At 35.8% G+C, this 16,562-nt stretch overlaps 3 protein-coding genes across 8 annotated transcripts in view; 2 read left to right on the plus strand and 1 right to left on the minus strand.

Moving 5' to 3' along the window:
- The window catches only part of LOC112463879 (myosin heavy chain 95F), a 33,340-nt gene extending 19,576 nt beyond the window's left edge, over window positions 1-13,764 (minus strand). Inside the window, exon 1 of the mRNA XM_025030545.1 lies at window positions 13,691-13,764. The gene's annotated coding sequence lies outside the window, so the exon portion shown is untranslated. The remainder of the gene's footprint in view (window positions 1-13,690) is intronic.
- On the plus strand, window positions 467-5,472 carry LOC112463884. 6 transcript variants are annotated; one of them, XR_003041850.1, is made up of 7 exons: window positions 467-1,195; window positions 1,499-1,674; window positions 1,752-2,144; window positions 3,254-3,477; window positions 3,665-4,269; window positions 4,437-4,784; window positions 5,071-5,472. XR_003041850.1 is itself a non-coding variant. In XM_025030558.1 (7 exons), exons 5-7 carry the CDS (start codon window positions 4,196-4,198, stop codon window positions 5,342-5,344), a joined length of 696 nt encoding a protein of 231 aa, XP_024886326.1. In that variant the 5' UTR covers window positions 467-1,001; window positions 1,097-1,195; window positions 1,499-1,674; window positions 1,752-2,144; window positions 3,254-4,195; the 3' UTR covers window positions 5,345-5,472. The 6 variants fall into 5 exon arrangements, 3 of the variants coding, with proteins under 3 accessions (XP_024886326.1, XP_024886327.1, XP_024886325.1); XR_003041851.1 differs by having other exon boundaries at window positions 4,080-4,269; XM_025030558.1 differs by having other exon boundaries at window positions 467-1,001; window positions 1,097-1,195; window positions 3,254-4,269.
- LOC112463882 overlaps window positions 11,431-16,562 on the plus strand; it is an 11,146-nt gene continuing 6,014 nt past the window's right edge. Inside the window, exons 1-2 of the mRNA XM_025030552.1 lie at window positions 11,431-11,879; window positions 15,600-15,824. Of these exons, the coding sequence (XP_024886320.1) occupies window positions 15,740-15,824 (85 nt within the window). The 5' untranslated portion in view covers window positions 11,431-11,879; window positions 15,600-15,739. The remainder of the gene's footprint in view (window positions 11,880-15,599; window positions 15,825-16,562) is intronic.

Raw genomic sequence — 16,562 nt, forward strand, 5'->3', positions numbered from 1 at the left:
TGCATTAAAAATATAATAATTATATTGCGTTTTATTATTCACTGCAAATAGATATATATATATATATACCACAAAACAAATTTATAATACATTTATATATGTTACGTATACTATAAGTGTTCTATATTGGCAGTGAGTAACGGAAAGCGGTTTACGCATGTCTCGTTCATATTTCGCGTTCTGTTGGGTAAAAAATGTCCGACTTTTCCGCTACTCTTGTAAATCTAGAGCTCTACGTTGGTGTGCACCCGAATGAAGTTTCCGAACGCAGCCCTAATAATTGGTCGCGTTCAGCAGACCAAGCCGCTCAGTAGCAGTCGAACGTGATTGGCTCTTACTTTTAGAACGAACCAATCAAGGCAGATTGTTGATAAGACGAACTTAACAGTTGTGCAACAATTCGGTTTTAACATTTTTTTTTTATTAAGCGGATTATCCATAATTAATGTAGAGAATCTAAGCCAATTTTTAGTACTTTTTGAATTTAAAAAAGAAACCTAAATTTGAGAAAGTTATAGCTTGCTAAAGTTTCTTTGATGACGGTAACTTCAAAAGATTTCGCATATAAGGTATGACGTCACAGCACATTTTCGTGTACTATATTTTCTTCAATTTTAAAGATATTGCAAAAATTCAAAAAGTTTACAAAAAAAGTATGCCATAATCTATCTCAGACCGTTTAATAAAAAAAATTTATCTTAAAACCGAATTGTGTCTGCTGAACGCGCCCATTGTCACTCGCGCATGACCGAATCGCACAACCAACAACATGGCGGCTGTAAACAATAAACATATGTAGTAGCTGCAACATCTATCCATAACACGATTCATAACCTCTACCAGTCACATTGTACAAGTTAAAAAGGATTTTATAAAGTAGAAGAAAACATAGATCATCACTAAACTACGCTATATAGTCCAAAGGAAGGGTTGAAGGCGTCAATAATTCCAACCGGAATTAACAACCACCAAAAAAAAATCTTAATCCGTCATTTAAATCCGTTGAGTATAGTCAATATTGTGTTCAATTATTGTGTGCTATTATTCTGTTAAAATCCAGTTAGTATATATATATGAGTAAAAGTATGACTGACAGAGGTGGATATCGTTGTGCCTTCAAAGGTTGCCGAAGTGCAAGTAATGACAAACGAGGGATAAAAGAAACTTTGTTTCGATTCCCAAAAGATGCAGAAAGGTCAGTTTATTATGTTACTTGCTTTCCACTTACTATAGGCTTTTAAGGCCGATTGCATGAAGTGTTGAAATATTAGACAGTGTTCAAATATTAAACCAATTTTAAAATTATCTTTGCATTTAAAGTTGAGTTTGATTTTATTTTTAAACCATGTTCTATAATCAGTTATTAAACAATTAATAAAAGTAATATTTGCCTATGTTTCTATTTAATATGACTAAAAGTATGATAAATTTAATTGTTATTGATTATATAACAAAAATTTGAAAAAAACAAAAACATAAGAAAGGCTATTGCTTAAAGGTCAAAGTTATGGGTATCAGCCTGTGATCGAGAGGAATTGACTTCAAAGACAGCCATACAACTTTATAAAGATTATAGAGTATGCAAACTCCATTTTGCAAATTATATGTTTTTAAATTATGAGAAAACGAGATTGCAGCCACATGCCGTTCCAAGTTATATTGTGAAAAATAATGGTAAGTTATTTTCAAATAATACAATAACCAATAACATTAGAATAATATTATACATAATATATAATATTATTTCACAGATAAAAAAGCAAGTTCAAGTAGCTCAAATGTAGAAACACGCTCTATAAACACTTCAAAAATTAAAAATACGCAAGAAGAAAATACTGCATTGGATTTGACTGTATCTAATAATATGGACCTGGATGTACTTATAGACAGAACAATAGCAAATGTATCAGATGTACCAGGAACACAAACGCCTTTGTCATTATCTTCTATATCTCTACGAAAAGTACATCAACAGATAACAGAATATAAAAAAAGAATAAGCAATTTGGAGTTAGAATTACATCAAGCAAAAAAAGCCAAAAATGAAGATATTAATGCATTAGATATGTTACTAGACAAATATTTTCCAAAACAGACATCCGATTTTCTAAAAATGCAAGCACGTCTCTTTCAAAATGCAAAAGGTAGAATATAGCGCTTCATTCAAATAATATTGTTTATCCATATATTTTTCAAGTCCCAAAGTATATAATAACTTAGCAAATAAATTATTTTACCTAGCTGTAACTCTAAAAATATTTACACAAAACTGTCATATATTGTATGTCCCGGATTACAAGACAACGTATTTCAAATATTAAAAATTAAGACTGACAGTTTGTCAGAAATTAATAGATACTGCATATTTTGTATAGACGTGTCTTTAAAAGCACACTTATTTTACAATATAACAACATACCAAGTTATAAGTTTTGAAGACACAGAATTGTTCACAGTTGCCTGCATGTAATGTAGCAGTGATGGTTAAGGGCATCTGTCAATCATAAAAACAACCATTAAGTTATTTATTTTTAAACTTTTACAATTAAGGGCATCTAATTTACTGACAGTTACACCATAAGCAATAAGAAAGATAAAAAACATTGGTTTTTGAAAGTTATTGATCCTACTTCAGATATGGGCTTCAACTTTTATCAATTAATCCGATCACTGGACTGATAACAAAAAAAAAACATATTTTACAATAGACGAAAACACAATATATTACTTTTTTTTATGTATTAAAAGCAACTATGTATCAAGTGCAGTATTTGTTAATTATATCACAGAATTGCATACAAAGTTTTTCGAAAATATTAATATTATTACTCAAACAAATGCAAAATTTTATGCAAAATCCACTATTCAGTTCTCTCATTCTTGTTATATTGTTTATATGTTCTTGTCATGTGTAACATTTTATACGTTATAAGTCGTTTCCATAATAAATACCTATATATCTTCAAATAAATTTAATAACAAAACTTACTAACAATAAAAACTTACACGAGAAAGTAATCCCTGGTGTAACCTCTGCTAAAATTCCTGGTGAACATTTTCTCACAATTTATGAAAATAATTCACAGAATTTCTAAATTCTTTACGAACTTTTTAAATTATAATTATTTGTTATTAGACTTTTTTTATCCGGGACATGCATTTGTTAAAAATGTCTTTGTTTCGCATTTAGTTTTGTATAATTTATTATTTATTTGTTATGCTAATTAATTAATATTTCTAAATATTTTTTCAGGGTACAATAAGAGTGCATCAGTAAACTCAAATTAAAGAGAAAAAAAGAATTGGACATGATATTTAAGTTTATGACTGATCGAAGACGGATACACACATTTGTATTTTGTATATACAATTTTACATCTATCAGATTATATTTTTCTAATCTCTTGCAATTTTAAACACACTTCGATTTAATTCACTTATTTAAGAACTAAAATAAGTGAAGGTGTTCAGACATAGGTATGTGTCCACTAACTGTCCAGGCATTTATACATTTACCTTACAGTGATTTCAACAAAATTGTATTTCAATTAAAAGTAAATAATTAATAAAATCTTTTTACAGTATTTATATATATATATAGGATTGTTATTAGATTATTAGATTTATATCTTTTTTTTATTGTATCGATTGCCTTTCAAATTAGAGCCCGCGCATAACCAGCGCAAAATATGGCGAAACCTATGGCCTAGGGAAGAAGTTCGAGGTCTGTCATTCGGAGTTGATCCTTTTGGGTCCTTCTTGATCTGTCACGATCAATCACGATCTGTCACTAATTTGTAAACAGAAACGACAAGCTGAGAACTTTGACAATTCGAATGAGAAATTTTATTAGAGAGAAGATATTTGACGCATATATATGAAAGATATTTTTGCCAATACTTTTTGCCATTCTATCGCGAAATGAATGCATTATTTTGATTTTTTGGGGTTAGGTTACTCCAACTGACTACAGAGTAAAAAAGCGCCTTTAACTCTGTTCTTGGATTATCTGACAGAAAAGACTCTTGAACCATGTATACTCCTAAATCAAAGTGATTACATTGTTTACATTGTTCTAGATTGTATCAATTTACTCTAGAACTGAACTAATCTAGAACACTAAAATTTGATATTTGAAGTATTAAAGATTTTTCTTCACCATTTTATTGACAATTAATACTCTTTTTGACATACAATGACACGTGTATGCATCTGCTGCAAATATCGTGCGAGCAAAGACGTATCACTGTTGGATGTGTCGCTTTTCGGGTAAGTGTACTTACAATATTAACATTCAATAAAGGTGGTCAGTCAGGTCGAATTAAACAACAATTTTATTAGTTATTACTGGCGAAGTATAGGATTATTTTCTGTCTACTTACAGTTTCTTTACAATAAATATCGTATCTCGTTATTTACTTCGCAATTCATTTAAGGTTCCCAAAGTCAGACGAATTGCTGAAGAAATGGTCGCTCGTGATCGGCACAGACAAGAAGATTACCAGATCGTCGCAAATATGCTCACGTCACTTTAAGGAAGAGGACTTTAGGTACAGTCTAGTCGGAGGCAAACGTTATTTGAAGAAGGAGGCGATACCGTCCCTCCATCTAAACAAGGAGACCAAGGATGAGACAGTTTCGAACAATCAAGGCACAATAATTAAAGAAAACCAGTCAACAAACACTGCTGTAATTGAATATAACGAGAGAGCCCCTGAGAACAAAGTTTCAAATATTGTAGAATTACATATAAAAGCTGTAAGAGACGACAAACTGTCCGAAAGGTGAGAAATATTTAATATGTAATGATGCTCGGGTATTTATAAAAGTAAACAAAAAGTACTAAATACAAAATAATTAATAATAAGTGAAACACGACCGTTATGATATACAATAAATTAGAGAGAAGAATGCCATTTACGGTCTGGACTAGATCTTAGTAGTCTAATAATATTGTGTGAAAGTATATAAAATTCACACAATATTATTAGACTACCAAGATGTGCAGTCCAGACAAAATCCGTAAATGGCATTTTTTCTCTCTAATAAAATAATTAATTTTTTGTGTAGACTATCGCTCGCTCCAGCAGGCCCAAGTGAGCCGGAGAAAAACCGCAAAAAATATCTGTATGACGTTCGATGGGAAGAAATCTCCACATCGTCAGTGCAAGCTAAAATTTACTGGGAAGTGGTGATAAAAAAAATCATGCGGCAAAAGCTGGCCGTAAGACTTTTGCGACGGCAAATCAGGAGACTAAAAAGTCAGATACTGAACTTACAGACTTTAGTAAAAAAAAAGCGATTACACACACGGATATCTAATAAGTGTTCAGAAATGCTGTAAATAATTAAATGCTGTAAATAAGTTTTGCGATGGACGAAAATTGTCATGTACAGTGACAATGTGATTATATTTAATATAAATGAATTTTGATCGACGTATTGTATGTTAAATAAACCGAATTTAAACGATTGGTGTTCCGAGACTCATCGAAAAAAGACTCAACCTGTTTATGCTGCCAAACATTCAGAACTAAAATCACTAAATTCCTAGAGATACACAAGTATTTTTACGTAATATTTTCTTTAAATTCTTTAAACATTTTCTTTAGATATAATTATTTAATTATATCTAATTAATTTCTATAAATTAATGGCAAAAATAGGATCCGAATTACGTCCCATGATAGACATGGACAATCATCATGAATCTTGATATTTAGTTATCGTCATCTCCTACTAGGTGGCTCAGTAGATACATAGTCTGCCGTTTTCTTATATAGTAACATGCGAAGCAAAAAGCACTCGCGAGAAAGTACTTATAATTTTCTAAACATAAAATAATGTTAAGTAAATGTATAACAATAACTTTTTCAGGAATGATAAAAAAGAATTGCGTGTGTCATTTTGCTCAAAATTAGAAAATACGATATTTTTGTTATATAATAAATATATATATGTTTATATATTTTATATAAACTTTCTAATAATAATTTGACATTTTATATACATATAAATTTATATTATACAATACTTAATTATCTATTAAATAATTGTTGTATAATATATCGATCTGTACCTTAGAGGTAATGAATCGTATTTCCATTTATTATGAATTTAGAGAAAACAAAGTTTAAAGTTTTAAATAGGAAAATGATATATTTTTTTAGATATAAAATAAAAGTAGCAACTTGATTTATTGAGTTTTTGATAAAGTAATTTAACTATTACTTTTTCTAAGCATTATATCTTAAAAACTAGTATAATAATAGACGTAAGACGTTTTACCATTATACAATTTAAACTCTCGTTATATTGAAAAATTAACTCCATTTTAGCAAAAACTGGAGATACGAAAAACTGGAGATTCTTTACTTCTAAAATACAGATATGTGTGTATCTGTATTTATAATTTATATTCAATTACATTATTTATAATCAATAATGATAATCGATAATTGATTATAAATAAATAAGCCAGTTAATGTTATATATAAACAAATAAAGAAAGCACGTTAGTTATCACGTTTTACATTTTAGCCTTTTTATAGTTTTTAGTTTTGGATTTATTTATAGTCGGGTTATTTTATATCAAATTTTTAAAGCAAAAAAAAACGATCAATATTTCGCTATTCCTATATTCTGCTTCTATCTATCTATCTATGTATTCTATCTGCCTCCGATTCAAATCTGAACTGCTGTAAGCTCGAAAATGTTTGTCGACGATCTATCGATGACAAAGTGCGTAGGACAAGCTTTGAAATAGACTGTGCAAACACCGAGCGACTTGTGATTAATGTTTTTGCAGACGGCCGTTGTCGAGGACGAGCCCATAGGGAGCTCTCACTGTTTTGTAGCCGACCATTTGCCACTCACCCTCTGGACATTCGTTACGAGTTGTTGGGCGTTTCGATTGCTGGCATCTTCCAACTATTTGGAGACCGTGTTTCTCTCGATTCAATGCGAAATTTTTCAAAATAAAAAATTTACTGAGAAACGTTGTCTTTAAATTCTTCGATTTAATATAAAGTTATTATAAAATATAAATAGTCAAGTTCAAGCTATAAGACTTTAAAAGTTAAAGATCTCTTTTCGTGCTTTAAGGTTTAACAATCGAGATATTTAATATTGAACATTTGAGAGAGAGAGAAAGAGAAGGATTTGGAGAATTTATAAAATATTGGAATATTATAAAACAGTTACAAATAATTCCGTTTTTTACTTTAAGACGATCTTGTGTGAAGGAAAATTGACCTCGACCTCGTCGAAGAATCTGTTATTAAGATTAGGGTCTAGGAGACACCTTGGTATCGCTGTTGCGACAATAGGGAAATCGGAAACTTTCGCTCGCACCCTCGAATTCGAGATGCTAATTGGTGGGTGGTTAGCCCGTAGCCACCGGCAAGTTTTCCGAGATTTATGAGTGCGCGGGCATTGCGGCTAAAGGCGTGAATAAGCTCGAGTCATGGCCAGGGAAGGGTAACACAAGATTTTGAATTAAATGTCAACCGCACGATGAGACACGAAACTAACGTCTCGCCGCAATGTCTGGCAATAACGACGCTTCTACAACTTCGCGCATTATTTCCACCTGGTAATAAGTTAACGACGAATGTTTCGCGATCTTGAACGACAAGTCAGTCGGTTATAGACGAGATCCATATATCTGGCCAGCTCTATAGGGCCATATATCCGTCGCGAATGACGATTTATGGGTCAATGGACTCGGAATTGTAGAAATCTAGGTACTATGAAGAGGAAATAAAGATGCAAAAAAAAATCTAGAAAAGAAATGTAGAGTAGGACTTTAAGAGTCACAAAGAAAAATTTAGAGAGAAATTCACGAACTACCTAGTATTCTAAAATCTAAGGATCAACGATTTTAAGTTACGAGGAAAAGTAGAAAAAAAAAATAGAAACAAATATTTCATTTGAAATTGAAGTAGAAGGCTCTGTTATTGGATATCCACAAGTATATAGAAAAGGGCTAATTAAGAGCGTAATCTTCTATATTTGTAAATTTCATTTGACTTAAAAATCTCTCGTATAGAGTAAAATATGTTTTAAATTAAAATTATGGAAGAGGTTGAGCTTGGACAGGAATTAGGATTATTAAATATCTTTTTTTTTTAATAAAGATAAAAGTAGCCACGTGTGTTACACGGCTTGTATTTTTTATAGTTTCTGTGTGCCAGGTGCACGAAAATTACAAACAAAATTTCAAAACACGGTTTCGTCGTAATTATCATTTGTTCACCGGCTGGTGTCATTTATCGCTGCTCGCTCGCGCCCGAGCGAATCTCACGTTGGTTTATTCACGCACCCGTATATACGCTACGTTAAAGTATGAAAAATGACGTATCTTGCGTGGCTTAATGGTCCATCCCCTTTTTCCCACGCGCGTCGTTCGCGCACCGCGGCGAATCATTTTGGAAAATAATGATGCTATCGGTGGATACAGTCTAAAGATAAAATATCTTCGTTGCGAATCATCGAGGAGAATTGCCATAAAAAAAGCTAAGTGCCGAAAATAAAACAAAAGCCTCAAGAAATCTCCTTCTTTATGATATTATCCCCTTTCCTCGAACATCAGGTTGCCCACAATTTCTCTCCAAACTTCGTGTTCAAAAAAATTCTATAAATAAACGTAACGTGTAATAAATGTGTGATACGTGTCTCCACTTGAGTGGCTCTCGTCCCATTCCCCCCCCCCCCTTTAAAAAAAGTAAGAAAGACGAAGAGGAGCTATAAATTGGGGGTGACGAAACTCGGCAAGATGCAAAGACCGTGGGGGCAAGTGCAATGAAAGTGCCATTTGGTACAGCACACACGACGCTCACCCCTACGACTGGCACGTGCCTCGAATATAATTTATTGCAGTTGGAATTTTGTGGGGTGTCTCGCGGATCCCCGGCGTGCTCTTTGTACCTAGCGACGGGTACAAGCCACTTCTGTTGTCTGCTCGATATACGGGATCCAGCTTCTGCCAATAATGACGATCACTCGACGGTGAGTGTTCGGCAAAACCACCTCTCTTTCCGTAGGGTAGAAAAAGGGAAAACAGACGCAGAGAATCATATAATATATAAGATTACGAGTCGTTTTAGCAAAAGATAAAATAAAGGCGTTAATCTAAGAAAATCGTGAATAATTTTCTTAAAAAATATTGAATAGCGTTTAAATTTGTTACATTTTTTCAAAATGCGATAGGAAAAAAGAAAATGGAATGTAAATTCCTGCATCTATTCAAAGCTGATTAAAATCCTGCACAGAAAAAAAAGAAGTGTTAAATCAAGACTCACATACTTGGTATATAAGCAAGAACCTATAATCTTCTTATAAGAATTTCAACTTTATATTTATTTCAATTTTTTTTTATTAAACTATATAAATACTTTTATTTAAACAAGTTCTTTTCGTTTAACGCAATTTATATCTCATTTCAAGATTATAGATTCTTGCTAGTATATAATTCTTGATTTAACACTTCTTTTTTTGCGTGTCAAAAGCATCAGTATCGCTTCCTAATAATTCGTGATAATTAAGCAATTATTTATATTCTTTTGCGCAGAACATTATTAAGAAGTAAAATTTGTTTCTCTATCCGTTTAATAAAACGGTTTCTCAACGGTATTCCTAACGAGCTTGTTTTTCCACCCCCGTCGTGACAACCCGTTTGAAAGGAAGGACACTCGTGAACGATATATCGACTTCATACGTGTCGCACTTGGAAATCGCGATGGTTTCGGTGGAGCGTCCCAATAATTCGGATCTCGTATTTTGCCGAGAGCACCGCCCGGGCGAATCCCGGCTACCCTCATCGCCAAAACAACCACCCTCGCGTACGTGAGCGGGATGAACAAGCGGGATCAGGCGGGTGAGTGGGCTCAGCGGGAGGGAAGATCCCGAAGTTTTTGAGTTCGTGAAAAGTTCGACGGTCCCTTCACACGTCTTAGATTCTTTTTCCAGCAGAATGCCTCCTCCCGTGCCGTGCAGCCGCGATCGAATCGCCCGCCGTCGACTTCGTTTGATTCGAGTTTATTTTGGACTGTTCATTATCCGACCTCGAATAGCACTAACCGAACTAGAACGGATCGACAGTAATCATATCCGAAATAAAGATAATAATAATAACCGTATTAAAATAATCGATTTAAGAATGATCCCTGGCAACGCGCGCTTTGTGAAATTACGGCAAATGAGACTTTCTGATCTTCCGATCTTTTCACATCTCTTTCCTGGTCTTTTCAATCTTCAAAATCAGTCTTTGAAATCCTCGAATTTCTTTTTCAGTCCCCCTATGGCCCCTATTAATTTCCGTACATTTATTTTCATTTTCAAAAAGGCTATGGAAACTGGAAATTAGGAAATGAATCGCATATTTAGGATCAAATTGAAGCGGAGCTCTTTCAAATTGCAGACATGAATTTTTTTTCTACACGCTGCTTGGCGAAAACGCCGAGATTTTCCTCGAATTAAATGGCACCTTTCGAGATTGCCCCTTTCACCATTTCCGTTTGTGATATTCTTAAAGCGTATATTAGCTTCCGTCACGAGTCCCGCGGGAGCAATCTCCTAGAAAGTTTCATTCAAGTTTGGTTGCCGGTTATATTCGTATATCCCTCCTGTCGTCTGTCCGTTAGGGAAATCCGAGATGAGATCAGTCACGAGATTTATCAATTTATATCTCATCTAATTTGCGGGTCAACTCGCTCTGGTTACATATATTTACCGAAAGCTACATATATTTTATGACTCAAAATCGAAGCTGGTTAATCGATACACAGAAGAAAAAAAGTGTCAAATTAACACTGATATGCTTGTAGGTATATATAATCTTCTTATAAGAACTTCAACTTTTTTTTCTTAATTGAACCATATAAAACTTCGTTTGACTTATATAAATGACTTTATTCAAACAAGTTTTTTTCGTTTAATGCAATATAATCTCATTTCAAGATTATACATATATTCTTGGGTATGTATACAACTACATCAGTGTTGAATTGACACTTCTTTCTTTTCTCCATACGTGCCACAAATAATAAATGTAATATATCGTGTAGTATAAGAGTATAAATAATATCAAGCGCACTCGTGAGTGCGCTTGATATTATTCTCTCATAAACAATTTTTAATTTTAATTAAACAATTTTTAGACATTTTTAAAAATCTTGTCTTTCATCTAAAGACGTTGTAAACAACGTTTGTGGAATCTAAACTGACGAATGTGTTCTGCAGAGGAGGTGAAATATATCATTGCTAGAGGTTCTCGTTAACAATATCGGAGGGCTGCGTGGATTCTGCGTGATGCATCGAGAGCATCACGGCGGGGGCGGCTAGGGGGGAACGGCGCGCGGACGAGAGGGAGAGGGAGATGCTATAGATGTTACTACTGGACCGAAATCTGGCCTCAGTCGTGCGCGACGCGCCATATGCGGTGGACCATTTGTCAGCCCGCTCACAAAGGCCAATAATCTCGCGTGACACGTGTGCCTGCCCCGATAAAAAGCGTTACGTGTCGCGCGCTGGAAGCGTTCGTGGAAAAAGCTTTTTCCATCGCGACAGAGGGAATTCGGGTGTCGCACGGTGCGCCACGGGGCGCGTGACACCGGTAATATAACGCGACGATAACCGGATAACTCATTTCTCTATACGTCTCAGGTATATCGAATATCGATTAAATTTAGTCGCCGAAAAAAAAGTTCCTATAAATTATTATTTAAGTCGCGAATCTACCAAAGTAACCGAGGTCGGATTTGAATTTCATCGATCCGCGAGAATGTTCTGGCTCTGCATCTCAATAATCTGGAGCACGTGGCAGTCGCCGATGAGGAAGGCACAGGGAACGTCGTGAGCGACTTCGTTATATGAAATAGGTAAGTATTCATACTTATACTCATTTGCGTGCATCTTACAGATATAAGTAAATATGAATGACTCACTTAATATGATTAATAATGTATATAGGTATATTATATAATAATTCATTTATATTTTCGCGGTGATCGTTACAATTACCACAAGTTACCGCTTGTACTCCCTCTCCCTCTCTTTATGCCCGCATGCAAATGCGCTTTTACTACTAATACTATTTATTTTGATTACTTTCGCTATTCACGATAATCACACGCACATAAATTCTTTATTCAACGTATCACGAGGGTAATTTCAATGACAATTAAAGTTTAAACCTTTCGATGTAGAATTAAATTGCTTAATGGATTCCACAGATTCCTCGGAGTATCTGCAATTAAAACTTGATGCAATTGCGACGCGCCACCATCAAATAATGCAAACTTTCGGGAAAATTGATCCGCTTAGCGAGAGCTTACTTATTTAATTATCGAAAGCGTGTCATAGGAAATTAAAGAGCGTCGTACGGATCACGTTGCAAAGCGCGCAAAAAAAGACAGAGAAAAAGAGAAAAAGAGAGAAAGAGAGGGGAGGGGGAGAAAGCGACGATATACGAGACATAAACTAATTTAACGGCGTGCCGAGAAATACCGTTATAAATATACCAAGATTTAGATAATTACGGGGGGTAAGACTGATTACACGCCCAACCCGGGCGGCCTTACATTTATTAGGGGCGGACAAAGCGGCCGAGATAAGAGCGCGCTGAATCACGGCCCTGATGAGACACGAGCGTGCAAATGTGTTTTCGGTGTAGCCGCGACAGTACTTAACAATTGCCCAAAATAACACCAGAATCTCTCGTGTGTCACTCCGGTGTGGAAAATGGCTTTTGCGCCGCGCGTGCCGCTAAATTCGGACCAAATCGAGAATCGAGATGTGTTCATGTGTGCATCATGCAACGCGATGCAACGATTCGGTCGACTCGGCGCGACAGCGTGCATTCATTTGCTTACCCCGCGCTATCCGCAGACCCTTTGACCGTAGAAGTAATAGTCAGAGCGCAGACTGAAATATGTATCTACGAAATACCCGGGAAACATATCGCATCCCGAGAAGAATACTGTCACTACTCAAAAATACACAATTTTCAGGAGAGAGGAAAAACAAATTTGATTCAATTTTTTTAAATCGTCAGATAAGTATAACGTAATTACAATTACGATATTTTGTTATAGTAAAACTTATATTGTTCTTTGAAGAAGTCTGCTGTAATTCACTTGTCAATTCACTTATGACGCTATTCATTCAGGAAACCGCAATATATAATCGGTTTATAAAAATAATAATTCCCCGTGCAGCGAATTTCGTTCACTAAAAAAAAAGAAAAAAAAAAGATTGTTTAGTTGAACTAAAATGTCTAGTTGAACGTATCGGATTAAATATTTTTTCGGAATAACAATTTTTTTTCAGTATACGTAGGACTTGTGACACTATTATAACATGTAGATAACATTTTAGGAGCATCCTTTTTATAGACTGTCAATATTCTTCTCGAGGTGCGATGTATGTGAATTAAAAAAAAAAAAAGAAAATTGATAATAATTAATGCACACAAAGTGTACGATATTTCAGTTACAATATTTTAGCAATCGTAATGAATTCTGATTTCAACTCTTTGAAATAATCCATTTACAAACAAAATTTTTCCATACCATATTAAAATGTTTATTAAATGTCACGTCATTTTATTATCTTCAAAAATAATTGCACGCGCGGAAGATAATTATAAATAATTATAACAAATACGTAAAATAATAAATGAATTACTCACCCCTGGTTATTCTCGCGCCGTTCGATGCCTCCCCGGCCTCCTCTTCACTGTTTTCTCCGGTTTTCTCCGTTGTTGCTTCTTCATGTCACAACACTCATTCGCGAAAATAGAGCCTATTAGTAATTACATGCACAATGCATTTTGCGAATCTCGCAAAATATCCGTATTATTAATAAACAGACGTATCACGACTTGACGTTACTTCGAATCCGCGGATTCGCATGTTATTCTGCGATTTTAATCCGAGAGAACGACGGTCGAGTTACAATGAGATGCGGAATATCCAAAACGCGACGGAAAATCTATTCCATGTCAGGCGTCGTTAAAAGGATCGCTCGTATAAGCGCATCGTAAATGAGACAGTAATTTATCGTAATAACACGTATCAATTTATAACATCGTGTTCTATACCGCTTCGATTCCCATTCCGAATGTACGAGTCGCGCGTAATATCTAATTAATATCTCTATAATTACGCCTGAATAAGCTTACGCGGGTCATCGAACGCGGCAGTCGATGTTTGGTTGCTAAACGATCGCAGAAGGAATAATCGCAAAGGAATAAAATATTTTCTTCGACACTATTTGCATCTCGAAGGATAATATTTGCAACGGCACACGGAGCGCACTCGTGCCAATGTCTTCCCGCTCGAGCATTTTGTCGCGCAAATGACAAACGACCTTGTATACAGCACGCTGTACACCGCAGATAACTGCCGACGCGCCTACCGCGCGTTGTTGCACGAAGTGTTTTGAACGCGTATTATGCGCAAATGTGATATTCTCCGTTCCTTTTCATCTCAAACTGATTTCGACGGATGGGTTGTTATCGCGCGTCTCGCGCGCGCTCCGTTTCGCGAAACTCGTTAGCGTCGCCCAAGACAACGATCAATATCCGCTCGATCATGAATTAAAGAAAACGCGTGAAATAATTTGTAGCAGTTAAAATTTGCTATTCGTAATTAGTTTATCAAGTCGTTCGCTTATAAAAACCAAAATATTTTTTAATTGCCAGATTTTACTGTAAATTATCGCAACGTAATCAAAGTAAATAACATCTCGCTAATAAAAAAAAAATTCAAATAAAAATTATTTTGGTCGATCGAGAAGTACAATCCGAAAATCAGTCTTATTTTATTTTCCTTATTACCGCAAATTAGTTAGAGTCAGCAACTTGTTGCGCTGTCGTTTCTCATTTGCGCAATCCTTTCTTATTCTTCGATATTCCGACTTACAGCGACGAGAACCGATTACGAGCGCGCGTGATTCTTCCGCTCGGAGGAAAAGATAGTCGGAGGACTCCGAACTTCCGCGTCTCCGGGATAAAAAGGCCTGATTATCCTTTCTTTTTTTTTCCTCACGGATAGTTCGGCCACCGCGCTACCCACCCGGGGAAGAAAAAGAGAGAGAAGGATCTCGGAAAGTTCTTAAAGACTGACGCTATTTCTTCGGGAGGGATCACTGGCCGTGACCTGTCTCTCTCTCTCTCTTTCTCGCTTTCTCTCCCCGAGATGGCTCAAACAACTTTAAGATTTTTCGTCGCGTCGTCTTCCAAAGTTACAAGGCTTACATGTATATCCTTCGTTCTTACTCGCCGCTTATCCACCATCCTTCAACTTTATCCCGCCTTTTATTTTTGCGCCGTTCGTCTCCGCCCGTAAAGAGGAGATACGTCGAGAGAATCTCAAATGAGCGGGCGAATTAAAAAGGAAGAACGATCGAATCAATTTCGCGAAAACTACGAACTCTCGAGTCTCTCTTCGGTATCAGTCTCTAACGTTCAACGCGATAGTTAAATTTGTACTTATTTTATCACTAATGTCTAATACCTAAAGATAATTAATGAGTTAATGACCGTCGAGATAAGATCGCGAGATAAGTTCCCGACGTGGACGTTTTTCATTTCGCAGATAAGCGCACCTCACGGATAAGTTCGCCGCTTTTACGAAGGGTGAGCCTCCGCGATGAGAAGAGCGGAAAATGAGTAAAACCGGAAGACGAAGAGGACGTGAAGCAGGGCAAATCGCGCCATAATACACCGCGGGTGAAGATGAGATCGGAAACTGCGTTGTACCTGCTCTCGCTGCTTATCCTGTCGCTGAATGATCCTTCGTGGGCCTCTGCGGAGATCAGAGGTTCGTCGACACCATTAAGTTTGTTCGCTAATTAGCGCTGCAAACAAGACATTGTTATCGGTTATTATCGAGTTGTAGATCAGCGTAATTGTGGCTTTCTATGTTTAACAAGCAAATCTAGTTTTCTTACAATAGACGCATCACATTTCTTCTTAAATAATTTATTTATGATGTTATTCGCGTCGATGTGAATATGTTCGAGCAATTCGCGAATAATTTGATTGAAGAGAAACTGCAATTCCGGTAGAGAAGCCTCGGCGGGAATGAGATTGCGCAGCTTAATGAAGTACGAGGGCCGAAGCTCCATCGGGAAAGAACCGTTGATCACCTTTGTAATGGAATAACATTCGCCTAGATCGAGGGACAACGTATTTAGCACTATCCGTTGAAATTGCTCATGAGTGCGAGCAACAGATTAAATAACGTGCGTTTCGTCGTTTAAAACAGATGAAAAAAATTACGATTGCAACATTTCGGAATTAAGCGTGGCAGTATCTCTCTATGAGGTGGTAATGATACAATTAAAATACCCGTCTCAAGATGCCTGACGTGTTTTCCCTGTATTCGACGCGTTAGAGGAGCCGCTAGTTGATGACTATTCATGTCCCTTGTAACGAGAAAATCGTTACGTAGAGAAGCGTATACCGCCCGAGGATACTTGATGTAATTAATCGTATGCATTGTCACGCGTTTACGCGATACGGATGGTCCGCAGCGATCGTGCACCACTATCAATGG

This window comes from Temnothorax curvispinosus, unplaced genomic scaffold (assembly GCF_003070985.1).
Source record: "Temnothorax curvispinosus isolate PA1 unplaced genomic scaffold, ASM307098v1 QBEX01013732.1, whole genome shotgun sequence".
Taxonomy (NCBI): Eukaryota; Metazoa; Arthropoda; class Insecta; order Hymenoptera; family Formicidae; genus Temnothorax; species Temnothorax curvispinosus.

Bases quoted from the DNA above. Each gene is read 5' to 3' on its own strand.
- LOC112463884 (XM_025030557.1), top strand. From the start codon at position 4,196: ATGACACGTGTATGCATCTGCTGCAAATATCGTGCGAGCAAAGACGTA. The intron at 4,270-4,436 runs GTAAGTGTACTT...AATTCATTTAAG, and splicing joins TTGGATGTGTCGCTTTTCGG to GTTCCCAAAGTCAGACGAAT. The intron at 4,785-5,070 runs GTGAGAAATATT...TTTTTTGTGTAG, and splicing joins GACGACAAACTGTCCGAAAG to ACTATCGCTCGCTCCAGCAG.